This window comes from Citrus sinensis, chromosome 7 (genome assembly GCF_022201045.2).
Source record: "Citrus sinensis cultivar Valencia sweet orange chromosome 7, DVS_A1.0, whole genome shotgun sequence".
Taxonomy (NCBI): Eukaryota; Viridiplantae; Streptophyta; class Magnoliopsida; order Sapindales; family Rutaceae; genus Citrus; species Citrus sinensis.
The window spans coordinates 3,724,426-3,739,250 of record NC_068562.1 but is presented as its reverse complement, the minus strand read 5'-3'; the positions used below and the strand labels follow the sequence as shown (position 1 = coordinate 3,739,250).

Genomic DNA, 14,825 nt, shown 5'->3' with positions numbered 1-14,825 from the left:
TCTTGTAGTTTTTGATTTAATACGACAAATAAGGTAGGACCTTAATCAATCAATAATCAATAATTCCTATAGTTGTAATTCTAATACGACTAATAAGTCTTGTTGTTTTGATTTAATAGGTTAGTACGACAGAATTATGCAAATTTAAAGTGGGAAAACAATGAAAAAGTGGCCTGCGGACATTTGATTTATATGTTATTGTCACAATAATTTTTATCAAATAATGTAGAGCCTACGCATATAAATTCTTGTTTTGTTGGGAAGGTTAGCAATAAGAGAGACATGATGTTACCTCTAGTCTAAAAGACTTTTGAATTCATTGCTGAAATGTCTCGAGAAAGAAAAAGAAAATGTTAAATGTACTTAATTAAACATGAGCATCACATCATTAGAGTGATTGATTATCCTCAAAAACACGGATCCTTTAACATATTGACTGTGATATCAATTGATTAAAAATGATTCAGCTGAGGACTATCGGATAATTAGGGCCACTTATAATAAACCCTATCTAGGTGGTCTTAAAAATAATGATGATTTAGATAAGGAAAACCCATAGATTTTAAATTTCACAATATGAAAAATAATACTCCTTTTCCATAAAAAAAAAAAAAAAAAGGGACGTGGTAGCTGAAAGAGTGGTCAAATGGCCCATTGCGACTTTGACGACGCTTCATTATTGGGCTCAGAAAAAGCGAGTCGGCACAAGCCCAAAAATGGGCTTCAAATAAGGATGGGGCCAACGCAAATAATTGTGATTTGAATAGAGAAAGCAAACATCATGTGATGGCGCACACAATGGCGTAGTTTCCACGCTAGGAAATAGAAAATTGCAAATACCATTGACTTTCGAGGGTCATTTGTATCCAAAAACATAAAGAGGACAAGACCCATCGAAACGTTTCTTGACCCTCCCCCCCGACGATCGAATCTGGACCGTGCAACCACAAGGCAGGACCTCACAGAACAGGGGCATAATTGGACGACAATAAAGAGAATCAAGACGCAAAATAGCAATTTCCAATCTGCAGCAATACGCTTCTTTGCCCATCAGCCCCATCTTCACTTATAGCCCAAAAAAAAAAAAAAAAAGGAGAATAATAATTCATTTTCATTATTTAGTGTTTTTGAGAGCGAGTAAAAGAAAAGGAAAGAGCGATGTCGGGAGGCATAGCACGTGGTCGGCTGGCTGAGGAGCGAAAGTCGTGGCGTAAAAATCATCCTCATGTCCGTACGCACCAAATTGTTGTTATTTGTTTGTCTTTTGTTTTGCGTTTTGACGAATGTTTCTGTGTGAATTCTAGGGTTTCGTGGCAAAGCCTGAGACGTTGCCGGACGGTTCGGTGAATCTGATGGTGTGGCATTGCACTATTCCCGGAAAAGCCGGAGTAAGTAACGGACTGGAAAGGAAACCCTGCTGTTTCAATTATTATTGTTATTATTAACTTCCTTTTTATTTACTGTTTTATTTGAATGCTTGGTCAATTCAAGTTATGAAATCTTTGGCTGGTGGAGTTTTTATGTTAAATATGAATTGATTCATTTTTACCGTAAACGCTAGCTATTTTATGTGCTTAAGGTTTCAATGGAAGAATGGTTAGTTTCTGATTTATAGTTTCGTGTATTTCATTAGTAGACGAACAGTTAAAATCTCAGTGTAGGTGTAATGGGATTTGAACATTAACTGTTTGGATCATCAGGCTATTTTGGTTGTATAGGATTCAATTTATGCTTCTTTTTCTTTGGGGGTTTTACATTTCTGTCATTTTGAAGTCAATGCTGTGAGATCTCCATCTAAGCAATTTGCTGGGATGTTGGTTAGTCATCGGATGTCTATATTGTTAAATAAGCACTACAAGTTCCGTTTATATGTTGTCATGTTTCTGTTGCGTAATCAGACAAGTTGACGACAATGTTCAATAACAATTTCGCCCTTCATTTTGCCTTATTATGGTTTTGGTGCTAAATATATTCTCTCATTTTTGTTCTACAATTCTAACAGTTGTCCTTATAATGTATGAATTTGTGCAGAATGGGACTTATGTTGATTTTGGGTTTGGGCTACAAATCTAGGTTTGGTTTGTAGACTAGTAAATGTTGGTAATGTTATTTGACTAGTGATTGCCTTTTTGTAAAGAGCTTCATATTATCTTGTTGTTGTATTTTTGTTTCATTAGTCTATTTAATAGTTATTTGATTTTCACTTGCCATAACGCATGGTATACCTTTTGCTATTTTTCCCCATTCCCCTCCATTTTCCTCACCTTAGAATATGTTTCTGCTTCATCTTTGTTATGTCTATGTTTATGATGATACGGCTTTGTTTATGCTACCTTTTTTTTTTTTTTTTCGTTATAGATATGTTGTCAATAACTTAGCATTGTCATTGATTTGATGATGAATAGATAGATGGAACAAACACACACACACACACACACAAAATCTATATGTATATATAAATTAATAATGAATATACTAGTTCTTTCTGGGGAAGATTACAAATTTGTTAAGTAATTTCTGATAATGTTATGCTTCTAGACTGATTGGGAGGGTGGTTTCTTCCCACTCACTCTCCACTTCAGCGAAGATTACCCTAGCAAGCCACCAAAGTGCAAGTTTCCGCAAGGATTTTTCCACCCTAATGTCTATCCATCTGGAACTGTTTGTCTATCAATCCTCAATGAGGACAATGTGAGTACCTTCTGCTGCTTTTGAAAAGAAGATTGGAGTTATGTTGGTGTGATTAATGTCTAGTGTTTACTTAATCCAAAGGTTACTCAGCGCACTTTTGTCATTTGTAGGGGTGGAGACCAGCCATCACAGTGAAGCAAATTCTTGTCGGTATCCAAGACTTGTTGGACCAGCCAAATCCTGCAGATCCTGCACAAACAGAAGGTTATCATCTCTTCATTCAGGTATGTGTAAGTTTATTAGTATTTTAGTTATTTATTTGAAGCCTTGGTGTAATCTTAACAGAAAAATGACAAAGCCTTGTACCATAGGAAGAATACTGTTCTTATGTTTTGCTAGGTGTTAATCAGATAGTGTTTATAGAAGACTATGAGGGGAAAGAAGGTTTTTATAGTGAAGGGCTGCAGAGTCCTTTGCGTGACAATGCTACATTTTGAGCGGTTGATCTAATTATTTATAAGAGAAGTTTTATTGCAATTGGAATTTTCTGCATCAAATTCATTCAATTAGCCAACCATTGTCATCAGAAATGTACCAGTTCAATGTACCCAAACTCATTGACCACGCTTCATTGAATAATTTTAAATGTTTTTAGTGGCAATACAGGCTTAAATGACAATTCAGCAATTTCAAGTCTTGTAATGCCAAAATCCTAATGAATAATAACTTTTTGTAGGATGCTGCAGAGTACAAGAGAAGAGTTCGGCAGCAAGCCAAGCAATACCCTGCACTCCTCTAAATTTATGTTCTGGTTTTTTTATGGACTTTTATTAAACTCTTGGTAATTGTGAACTGTCTTTTGTAAAATGCCATTGCTAAACTTGCTTTGTAAATAAAGTAACCATTTGTAACTGTTGCCTATGTTAAACTGCTTGGTTGAACCTGTCTTTAGTCTCTTTGGTGGAGGCTTGTTGGGATGTTAATTATGCCAGTCAGTTATTGTTACTTATTCGGAGTTCATATAATTTGAAAACTTGTTTTCCTTTGTTTGATTCACATCTATTTTGATTCTCTTTAGTGTTATTTTTAAGTACAATCTATCCATTGATCTCCAAAAAAAAGAAAGGAAAAAAAATGTGATTCATAGACATGGGATAGCAGGGAGGTTAGCCCATGCGACAGCTCAGGCATTGTGCTCAATGTGTATTATGGTTTGCAATTGTGCTTGGCAAATCTTTGTTTTGCCGCAGAAATGGTACCCGCAAACCTGTCCAGATTTACCTGATAAAATCCACCCACTGTGAGAAATTTCGTGGGTTGCAGGCGGGTTTACTATTATAAATGGAAACCCACACCAAGTTGTAGGTGGGTTTGGTATTAGTCAAATTTTCGGTAGATATTGCCATACTGGCATGGGTATTAGCTAAATATTCGGTGAATACCTGCCAACACGTAACTTTTTTTTAATTTAATTTTAATTGAAAAAAATATTTGAATCGAAGTGTAAACGTGTGTATAAGTTGTAATGTGCCTAATAGGCTGACTAAAGTTATAACTTAAACTAAACGAAACCCAAACTAAAGGGAATTGTGTCGGAATAGTATTTAAAAAGGATTGGCCTTTACAAAATATTAATCTTAATCATTATTGTAGGAATCGTGTTGGATGGGAGTTAATGATGATGAATGAAATGGAAAGATTCATTTGGAACTTATGTTGAATGATAATATAAAATGATTATTGTTCTTTTTAGATTCTAATTTGTAGTTTTTTAATGGATTTGTGTATTTTTTACTTAAATTTGAGAACTTGTGTTGGATTGATGTTGAAATTTTAAGTTTTTATTTATATTGGTTATATTTAAAATTGAGTATGTTATGTGAAATTTTAGGTTATTATTATAAATTTACATATTGGATATTTGTGATTTTAAATGAGGAAACCTGTAAAAAATCCGTTAAATACTATTGTAGGTTTGGTAATTGTCAAAACCGCGGGTGAGTTTTCTTAAAAAAATTTAAGACATGTAATGGGTTACGAGTGGGCTTGTTAATTTAAATTTGGTGCTGGTGCTGATTTGATAATGACAAACCGACTGCGGGTAGTATCCATTACCATTGCTATTGAAAGCTGCGTCCATACTGCTTTGTTCTATGTTTGATTATGCTGAGTGTGGGTGAATCATTTTTAGTTATAGTGAATCAGTTGGAGATTAAAATGTGATTTGATTATTTTAGATTATTGACTCATTTAATGCACCAACATAAAATACATTCATCACTAGATTGGATTAAATAAATATCTAAAGCTGCTAGATTACGAAAAATAACAGTTGAGTAGAGCTACAAGCACCCGCTAATAATCTCGTAAAACCCCTACTTTGATTGGGCTCATTAATTAACAAATGAAAATTATTATTATTATTTTTTTACTAATAACACTCATTTTATTCGTTAAAGAGTAGTGATATTTGAATTCCTTGATTTCTCTTACCAACTGCCACTTTTTAATTAATCTCACTTGTTTACACAATTATCCTAGTTAAATAAAAAAAATTTTTAAAAACAAATACAATTTATGAAAAACAAATACATATAACCGTTGGATTGAGGCTTGAACATCCTCTTCGGTTGAATGTTGTTTCGTTTTTGTGCTGCCACATGGCAATATAAATAATGCAGTACATAGGCATTCATGTAAATGTAATTCATTCGCCTAATGAATTTTGTACATAATCTTCGTAGAAGGACAACAACGTCATATACCACAACAACATACTAGGCTTTTTGTAACTTAATTTATCTAACTTTTAAAAAATGGGCATTTTCATCATTTCATTAAAGTTCAAACAGTTTCGTTAACATTAACTGGAAAACTAACAGAATTGGAGGCGTGGTGAAACTGATCTTTTTTTTTTGGTGCGTGGTGCTATACGTCAATTCATTTGGGGGCAGGGTTTAAATTACTCTTAAAATAATAAGAAGAAAAAGTAGCCTTTTAAAAAAGAAGGGTAAATGCTTAAGGTCCAAGTCTCAGCCCATCTAAACCCAAATACGTAAACAGAACAGGCTACGAATTTGAGTTTGCCTCCTTAAACGTCCAACCCTCCCAACACGGTCGGCATGGCCGAGTACTATCCTCCACCTGCGGGTCTCCACTACGGCTACTACCAAACGCCGCCTCCGCCTCCACCTCCGCCTCCGCCGGGAGGGGTGGTGGCACCTCCAACGCAGCCTTACATGCCGCAGCCACAGCCACCACCTCTCGGTTCCTACTCGGCTTCATTTCCCGCTTACGGCTCTTACGACGAGGTCCGGACACTATTCGTCGCTGGTCTCCCGGAAGACGTAAAGCCTAGAGAAATTTATAACCTGTTCCGTGAATTTCCGGGCTACGAATCCTCTCACCTTCGGAGCTCCACCCAAAATTCTCAGGTACTCTTTTTGGCACTTTTTATTTATTAATTCTAAGGAATTAAATTAAATTACTAGTTCGTTACACTTCTCAAATCAAATCACGTTTAGAATTGTATCTGTTAATCAGTTGGTTCTCTCCTCTGATTCGGTCTTGGGTTGTTGACAGCCGTTCGCTTTTGCCGTCTTCTCGGATCAGCAGTCTGCCCTGGGTGCAATGTATGCACTAAATGTAAGTTATCTTGCCATAAATTTTCCCGTTTCTACAAAATCTTATTCTTGGATTCTCATTTATTTCACCTGCAATTCATGCTGCACAATGTCTCCGCACATGTAATGTAGCTAACTAGCTATTGTATGCGGCGGCTAAAAAGCACCGAGTCACTAGATGTATTCAGATGCTCAAAAAGCTATTAATTGATATGCTGTTTCTTGCTCAAGTATTAGTTCCTTAGTATGTGATCTTTGACATGTACCATATTTGGCTTGAAGAATTTTGCTCCATCAGATTCTGCTTGCTCACTACTCTTTCCTCACTCTATGGCCATGTAGTTTAGACCGGGCTGTTGCCAACTATCAAGCCTTACATGTTATCTTATGTGGTCTATCGATTGCATTAGTTTTATTTGATATTGACTATTGGGTGGTGCATGAGTCTTGGTGTTGAATCCCTCTCGTATCAAAGAAAATGCTATATAATAGTTAATTCATAATAATGGATGCTCATTGCCTGTTTATGCTGGCTTCTTGTCTATCTGTTTAGCCATAATGTATGTATTTGCCTCTGCTAACGATGTCTTTCTTGAGGAACAAAAAATAGATGGGAAACTAATGGATATGCACCATTTTCTAATTCCATTCTGAAAGCTATTTAGTTGCAGTTAAATGCTGTTTTATCTGAAATGTTTTGTCAGTAAATTTCATGTATTCCATGCTTAATGCTATCTTCAATTTTTGGGCAAAAACCATTGCTCACAAGAATGCTGTAGAATGTCAGATATTTTGAAATTAATTGGGAGTGCTTTTCAACCTTTTTTGTTTAAGGGGATGGTGTTTGACCTTGAGAAAGGATCAACCCTATATATTGATCTTGCAAAATCCAATTCCCGATCAAAGCGCTCAAGAACAGGTTTATTTCTTTTTGGATTTCATCCTTCTAAATTTGTTTTTGTTTTCATTTTATCTGACTAATTGATAATTTGTCATTTTTACTTGTTGGCTATTACAATTAGATGATGAATGGACTGGCTCAGATAAGAAAGCTAGAGGACCTTCTGCGTTTTCAAGGGGCACTGCTGATTTGGGTAAGTAGCTTGTAGAATTGATTAGGCTGTATGGAAAGATCTTTGTGCAATCATTTTCTTTCACTCTGTCCAGGATCTATACACGTTTGATTATTTTGTACTCTTTCTGTTGTTATCATTAATGTACTTGATATTACCCGAGCGGTGCTCGTCTGACCTCTCACTTGGACTACAAATGAATTACTTAGTCACATGGAGGACACATTCTTATAGAAGCTCACATTGCACATGTTTTGCACGCTTGGGCACTAACAGGTATTGGCAGCGTTCACATGCCTGGAATGGGTAATTCTGCTTTCAACACAATTGGTTATCCACATACACAAAGGTTATCTGCACTACTTAAGCACATCTTTGTTAATTGGATGTGATTACTTCTAACTTAATTAGCTTATTTTTACTTTCAAGTGATTGCTTATGGTAAAAGCTGTTACGACAGGCCCTGCTCTTGGAAGTTGGACTGTCAGAGTGTAGTACTGCCTTTTTAAGTTCCACTTCTTTGTGTATCCTTAAAACCTTAATTAATTGTTGGTTATTTATCATTCAGTCATGAAAACTTCGATGCAAGAGGTGGAAGTCTTATAACAACTGCTAAATTTGTAAGGCTACTTTCCAGCTGATTCTCATTCTTAAGTTTAGTACTGCAGTTGTTTACATTTTTTTCCGTTTGGCTCCTAGACTCCTCATATGAGTGGTTGTCAATTATTTCTTTTCCTTCAATTTTTTTAAGATGAATTTCGCATTTTCTTTAGCCAAAAAGGGCTATGTTATCTAATATGAAACTTTGACCATAGCCACCAAAAGTCATCACTCCATGAAGATGCTTCCTAATGCATCAGGTCATCATGTTTTATCATTTTTTGGGGGGGGTGAAATTACATTACCCCAATGCTTCTTGAGCAGATGTAAATATATTGTTTTATGGTAGTGCATTCAAATGGGCTATTATTTATAACGATCCTTTTCATTGACAGAATAATTCTTCAGCTCCTTCTGGTCCAAAAAATGTTACCCCATGTGCAACACTATTTGTGGCAAATTTGGGTCCAACTTGTACAGAGCAAGAGTTAACTCAAGTCTTTTCAAAGTAAGGATTTATTGTTATTATCATATAACGGGTGTTTTGACTCTAGTCATCCTTTTTTTAATTGTTGTTCTTCTTATTTTTATTTTTTGTTTGCCTATCAGATGTCCTGGGTTTCTGAAATTAAAGATACAGAGCACATATGGGCCTCCAGTTGCATTTGTCGACTTTCAGGTAACTTGTGTCTGTGTTTGCCATATTCTCTTTTCCTTACTTTTCAAGGAAAAGTTATCTGATGGAATTTCATCAAATTGGGATCAATGGAGACTAAGATCATGGATTCAGTCCTTCAAGTGTGTAGAATTTGCGAAGTAGGGAAGGAGGGGAAAAAAAATGATTTCTTGAGAAAAAATGCTAAGCAATTTAACAAATCAATTTCTCTTTTAGCTTACATTTTTTATCTTCTCTTGTGAACAATTAGAGCATATCAGAGAAGATATGCACTAATTGCTAATGCATCAATTGACTATTTGATTTTTATTATAGATTTCAATTCAGCAAAATTGTAACTGGAGAATGAACTTGAAAGTGAAGTTTAATCATTTGCATGTAGGTTATTTCTGTCAAAAACAAAAAATGGATAGTCAGTCAATATAGTTGTTCATATTCAAATAGATCCACTTCTTATTCTATGTTTGAATGCTCGAATATCATCATCATCATTATTTTTACTTCATTGTGTCGGATGAAGAAGATGCATTATTTTTATTCATGTTCTTGATGAATTATGCGAGGAGGGAGAGATTTAAATTTCTAGCTCTTGTTTGCTTTCCCGGATTGCATTTTACTAAATTTGGCCAATTTATGGGACATGCTCACCTTTTTGAGATGTTTAGTTGACTTTAGGATGCCATGCTGCATAATTTAGTAACCCATTGTATGATAACCAGCAATTATTCTTTATTATTTGCAATGAATAGTACCTTGCTCTTTGGAGATTTATGTCAGGGGATGTGTTGTGTGGTTGTACTCCTCTGCCCTGACCTCATTCTGCTTAGTGAATTTTATTTTCTGATCACTGAATATACGATAAATGTTTCATCAAGCGGTTGTAATCAAATTTTCAGGATACTGTTTCTTCAACTGCAGCCCTAAATAACCTGCAAGGGACAATCCTATACTCGTCGCCGACCAGTGATGGCATCCGATTGGAGTATCCTTTAGTACTGCTTATTTCTTTTGTTCCTAGTCATGCATTTATAGTTTTATTTCATTATTTGGTTTTACCCTAAGAAGGTTTCGCTTAATGAGAAATCTAGATTTGCAAAATCAAGGATGGGAATGCCTCGGAAGGCCAAGTAACTGCAACGGAGTGGACAAGTGAAAGGAATACGAAAAATATCATTTTGCTCGTTCTCCTGTCACTACTGTCTACTGTAGACACGTGTTGTAGAATTATGTTACCGGAAATTAGGTTGGCTGAAAGTAATTTATAGCTATTATCAGATTTCCAACTGCATTATTGAATTAGGTGTCTTTTCATAACAATGAAATATGAATTGATGTCAACTTTCAGAGTGGGAAACAAAGTTCAGTCATTGTTTTTCCAGCTATAGACCTATAGTAATGGATTTTTATTTATTTATTTATTTTTGGGTAAGATTTTTTTATCACGGAATGGACAGGGCTGACATACCAACTTTCTTTTCAAAGCAGAATTTACCCAGCCAATGCCCAAATATCAAACCAACTCGCACATTTCATAGCCAATTAATTGTTTGTTGTTAGGTTTTAAAAACAGAAAGTTGTTCAACCTCTATGTTGCCGTGTCTTTTAATGTGCCGAGAAAGTCTTGATTTTTCACAAGATATTTATCCGCTCTCGAGCCAACACAAATCTGCTGAAAATTGATTGAGCCTAGTAGTCAACAACAACACTGGAGTCAATGGGTCTTACCAGAGGCAATCTTACCTAAATTTGACTTTTATCTTCAATAATTAGACGGGCATACCGCCACCATCTTTTTCTAGGGCTTAAAGAAGAAGAATTCTATGAACCTGTCAGTTTCCATTAAAGGACTTGATGGTTGATACTACTACCCTGACTGAATTTGTCATGTGCCCTTTTAAATTAGGATTCCTGTTTTGACTTTTGCCTTTCGGAAATTATATCTTTACTCCGGTGACCATCAAAAAGTCAAATTGACCTTAGAGTCCGTGATTAAGATCCAGCTGAGCTGAGCTGACCTGACCTGACCACTTTTCGTCGCACCTATCAACTGAAATAATGATCTGAACTCTCACCGATTTGGTGTAGGAGCCAGGGAACATGTCCAGTTCCCCATACAGATAAACTTGTTTCTGTAATTTATTTGTAAAACCAAAACTATTAATCAGCCAAATAGGCAGATGACTCGTCTTCAACTCTCTGTGCCTAAGTTTATAAGAAAAAATGAAACAATTGTAAAACCTAGCAGAGTAAAGACACACATACATATGACAAAGTTGTTTTCTTTTTCTATTTTTTTGTTTTTTAACAGTTTCATTCCTTTTTTTTTCCAGTAACAAAACAAATTGAAGAAACTACATTAATTACGCACGACAAGATATTATATTATATATATATATGGTCTTTAGATTCTTGTTAGACTTTTAACAATATTAGATTGGAAAAATTAATGAGCTGACGTGATTGGTGTGTGGATTTGGCCCATTAGTCTCTCCATTTTCGTGGTGCCGTAAACCTGCTAACCAATGAGATTTAACTGTAGCGATAAGAATAAGTCAATGGAGCAATGCTTTATTGGGTGATCCATGTTGTTTTGCCAAAGTACATGCAAAACTACTCTTTAGGAGAAATTATATAGTATATCGGAGGTTCTACATCATAATTTTATGTGGAATCATTGATTAATAATAATTAGACACATAATAATATATGTTGGAATTTTTTTTAAAAATTCCATCTTTGTATTACCCTGCCAAAATTGAAGAGAAGAATTGTCATTCTCTCTTTTTATTTTTGGCATATTAAATAATCTGGTAATTCAAATTCAAGTTAGACAAGACCATTAGGACGATAAAATTCTTTCAACAAATATTTAATATACCTGCATTTTCAAGTCTCGAATCGAGTATCACACTCTCTTTTTAGTATTTCACTATAATTTTTTTTTTCGCTCTCTCTCTCTCTCCATTTCTTCATCTTTAATCTAGTTATTGCTATTTTTCAAATTACCCGAAGCGCAATAGAATAGAACAGAATTGATGACATCCGCATATCTCACAGCCAAATTCAGTGACGTACACCTAATAGGCATAACAGCAAAGCATCTGATTTTATTCCACTCAATGTTCCCCAACTTGTCCGGATTCTGAACCACAATCAGCGCCACCACCCTGCCCCAGTGAATGCGCAGCAAATGTCAAAGTGTAATCTGGGTTCCTCTCAACCGACCCCCCCTTCAAAAGCTCACGCTCTACATTTTTATATTTGTTTGTTTATTTAAAGTTAAATAAACAAGAAATATAAAAATGTATTCATTTTTGTTTCTAAACTGGATTAAATAACCCCATTTTATTATTATTATTATTATTATTATTATTATTATTAAAAAAAAACAGAACAATGGCAGCCACTCATGTTTCAATAATCATCTTCTTCGTTGTCAGAAAACATTTTTTTCTTCTTCGCTCGTGTAGTCAAAACATTCACTTTGGCTTTAGAAAAAAAAAAAAGGTTGTCAAAATCATTTCATCAACAAAAACTTTCTTCCTCTTCAATAGGTTTCAATAAGATAATAAAGAGGGAGAGCAACATTTATTGTCTCTAATTTTTATAATTCTAAAATATAAAGATTTTTTTTTTCAGTTCTAAATTTTAGAGGAATAATGAAGATAAAATTTAAAATTTATCAAATTATTACTAATCAATAATTTCATATCAGATTGTAACATGAAACCAAAATTTTTCGATCCCTATGAGTATTCATTTTCATCATCATTTAATTCTACTTGCGTGTGAAATTAAATTAGTGTGTGGCCAATTGTTGATGAATATAATGGACCATAAAGACAGGCGAACGGGAGACAAATAATCTTTTTGCAATCATTTTCGGACTTCCACTTAACCACTAGTGGACAATGTGGATGCCCCATAACGTGTCGAGTTCTCATATGACTACTCAATTTTTGGTTGATAAATTAATAACGATGAAGACGATTATCGATTTCCCTTTTCTCTTTGGGCAACGCTAATTGCTTGAGATTATGACGCCGTGTAATGGGGGTGATGTTTTCAGATCATTTATACGTCTTGTCTTTTATTTCCTTTTTAAGATCTATTTAGACGTGTCCCCTTTTAATTTTAATGGTTGCGATTTGTTTGCTTATAGTTATTTAATACCCACCTAAAAGATAAGGCAATAAAAAAGACATAAAAAAAAATAAGTTGAATAGAGGGTCGCATTTCAATGATAATTTTTTATTATGTTATATGATGTAACGAATTTAATTATTAATTGATCGATATAAATTTTTTTAGCAAAAGAAAAACCATGGAGTATGAATTCGTTTATTGGTCGAAATAAAAACCTTTTAGAAAAGAAAAATTATTGAAGATAGTAAATCTTCTTTTTTTTCTTTTTTTTTTCTACTAACATGAAATATAATAACTTGAGAATGAAATTTCTTTTTTTGGATATTTCAAAAGTATTAATCTTTTATCATTCACGCATACACTTCAATCAACAGTGATAATATTTTAATGCATATGGCAAATAGTTAATGCTCTTGAAGCATCAAAGACCCTCTTAACCGTATGTTATTTAAAAATCTATCTATATAATGAAAAATCTTTGGTTTGACCGAAAGACTTGGCTACTTTGAATGAGAGGGCGTGTGAATTGTCTCTTAAGGCATAACAACTAACGAGTGTTACGTTGTCACCCTAATAATTCTAAGACGGCTATGTTTAGCAAGCTCCAATATGGCAGCAAACAATGCCAAACACCATTGTTGAGTGTGGAAGCTATTACTTTATGTGCGAGACAACGTTAAGTCATGAATGAATTTTCGGGGAATCTTCTTCCTTTTTAATGAATATCTCTCAATGCCACTATGAGTGCGTTTGGAATTGAGGTTGAATAGCTGTAAAACTACAGCAGTAAAATGTTTGGTAAACACTAACTGCTGTAATTTGAAAACTAAGTTGATATGATTTTTCACTTATATAATGGTGAATTTATTATATCTTTAATAATTTTATCAAAATTATTATTTAAAATTTACATTTACTATATATTATTAATTTTTGTTTCGTACTTACAATTTTTTTTCTACTGCAACTACAGTTTAAAAACTACAGCACATCAATTCCAAAAGTACCCTATGATCAAATCCAACATTTTCCTTTACATAGTCAAAACCCATTACCATATTAGTCTAATGAAATACGAATTAGAAATTGTAAGTTCTACACCAAGTTTATTAATAATATTATTATTGTTATCATCGTCAACAACAAAAAGGCCAAAAGCCAGAGCTGGAAAATCTGGCAACAGTTCGCCGAGAAAATGAAAAGTGATCATCGATCGACAATAATTTTGCCCAAGGATTTCAGGTCGTTTCCAGTTGGATAGGTACGAGTGGAATATTTGGACGGCAGATTGACCAAGCAATAGCAATTTGCGTTGGTCGGCCCCCAAACTGCTGCAGCCTGGCCGGCTCCTATCTCTATAACTAAATACTGATGAATTTGATTGGAAAATTCTTTGATTAATAGAGCCAAGATTAGATTTTTTATTTTTATTTTTTCATTCTTATCCACTAGTAGCTAGGCAGCGTCTCCCGCGTCCAACTTTACATTCCTGGACGGTATCAATCATTATGCTCAATTATTATTATTTTATGTTTCGTGCGAGGATAACTTTTCATACCAATCACACTGTATTATATTACTTACTTATGCTTAATAGTTTTTTTTTTTTTTTTTTAAATTTTGACAGCACTTAATAGTTATTAGAATCATTAAAACACATGACACTATATCTTTTAAAGGTTAAAAAAGAGCTCCGATCATTAGACAATTTTGATTCATTTATTAAACAAGCAGAGTTATGATTTAATTTATACATGTTATAATTTAGATAGCGTTTATTGTTTGTTTGAAATCTGAAAGGATTTAGAATTTTTCTAAAAAGTCTGGATGATTTTTTTTTTAATATCTAAATATAAGCAGCACCTAGTTTGTTTTATAAAAAAAATCTTAAAAATTGTTATTTGACATTTATATTCTTATAAGTCAAAATAAATTAATGAAGTGATTATGTTTTATAGTTTTAAAAATAAGTATATTTGATATAAATATTTTTGGGATATAATATTTATTTCTCATTCAATTTTTTTTATTCAAATAAAAATCACAAAAGTTTACTATTTTCATTTAAATGTAAAC

General features: G+C 33.9%; 2 protein-coding genes across 2 annotated transcripts; both read left to right on the top strand.

Annotated features, from left to right (window-relative positions):
* Positions 1-851: 851 nt before the first annotated feature.
* LOC102623921 (SUMO-conjugating enzyme SCE1) lies at positions 852-3,543 on the top strand. Its single transcript, XM_052431418.1, has 5 exons — positions 852-1,227; positions 1,305-1,388; positions 2,539-2,691; positions 2,802-2,915; positions 3,368-3,543. Exons 1-5 carry the CDS (start codon positions 1,159-1,161, stop codon positions 3,428-3,430), a joined length of 483 nt encoding a protein of 160 aa, XP_052287378.1. The 5' UTR covers positions 852-1,158; the 3' UTR covers positions 3,431-3,543.
* A 2,101-nt stretch (positions 3,544-5,644) lies between these two features.
* Positions 5,645-10,021, top strand: LOC102623625 (uncharacterized). Its single transcript, XM_006494407.4, has 10 exons — positions 5,645-6,065; positions 6,214-6,276; positions 7,089-7,173; positions 7,277-7,348; positions 7,604-7,676; positions 7,896-7,947; positions 8,323-8,435; positions 8,537-8,606; positions 9,500-9,585; positions 9,692-10,021. The coding sequence occupies exons 1-10, from the start codon at positions 5,754-5,756 to the stop codon at positions 9,732-9,734; spliced, it is 969 nt and encodes a 322-aa protein (XP_006494470.2). The 5' UTR covers positions 5,645-5,753; the 3' UTR covers positions 9,735-10,021.
* The last annotated feature ends 4,804 nt before the right edge of the window (positions 10,022-14,825 follow it).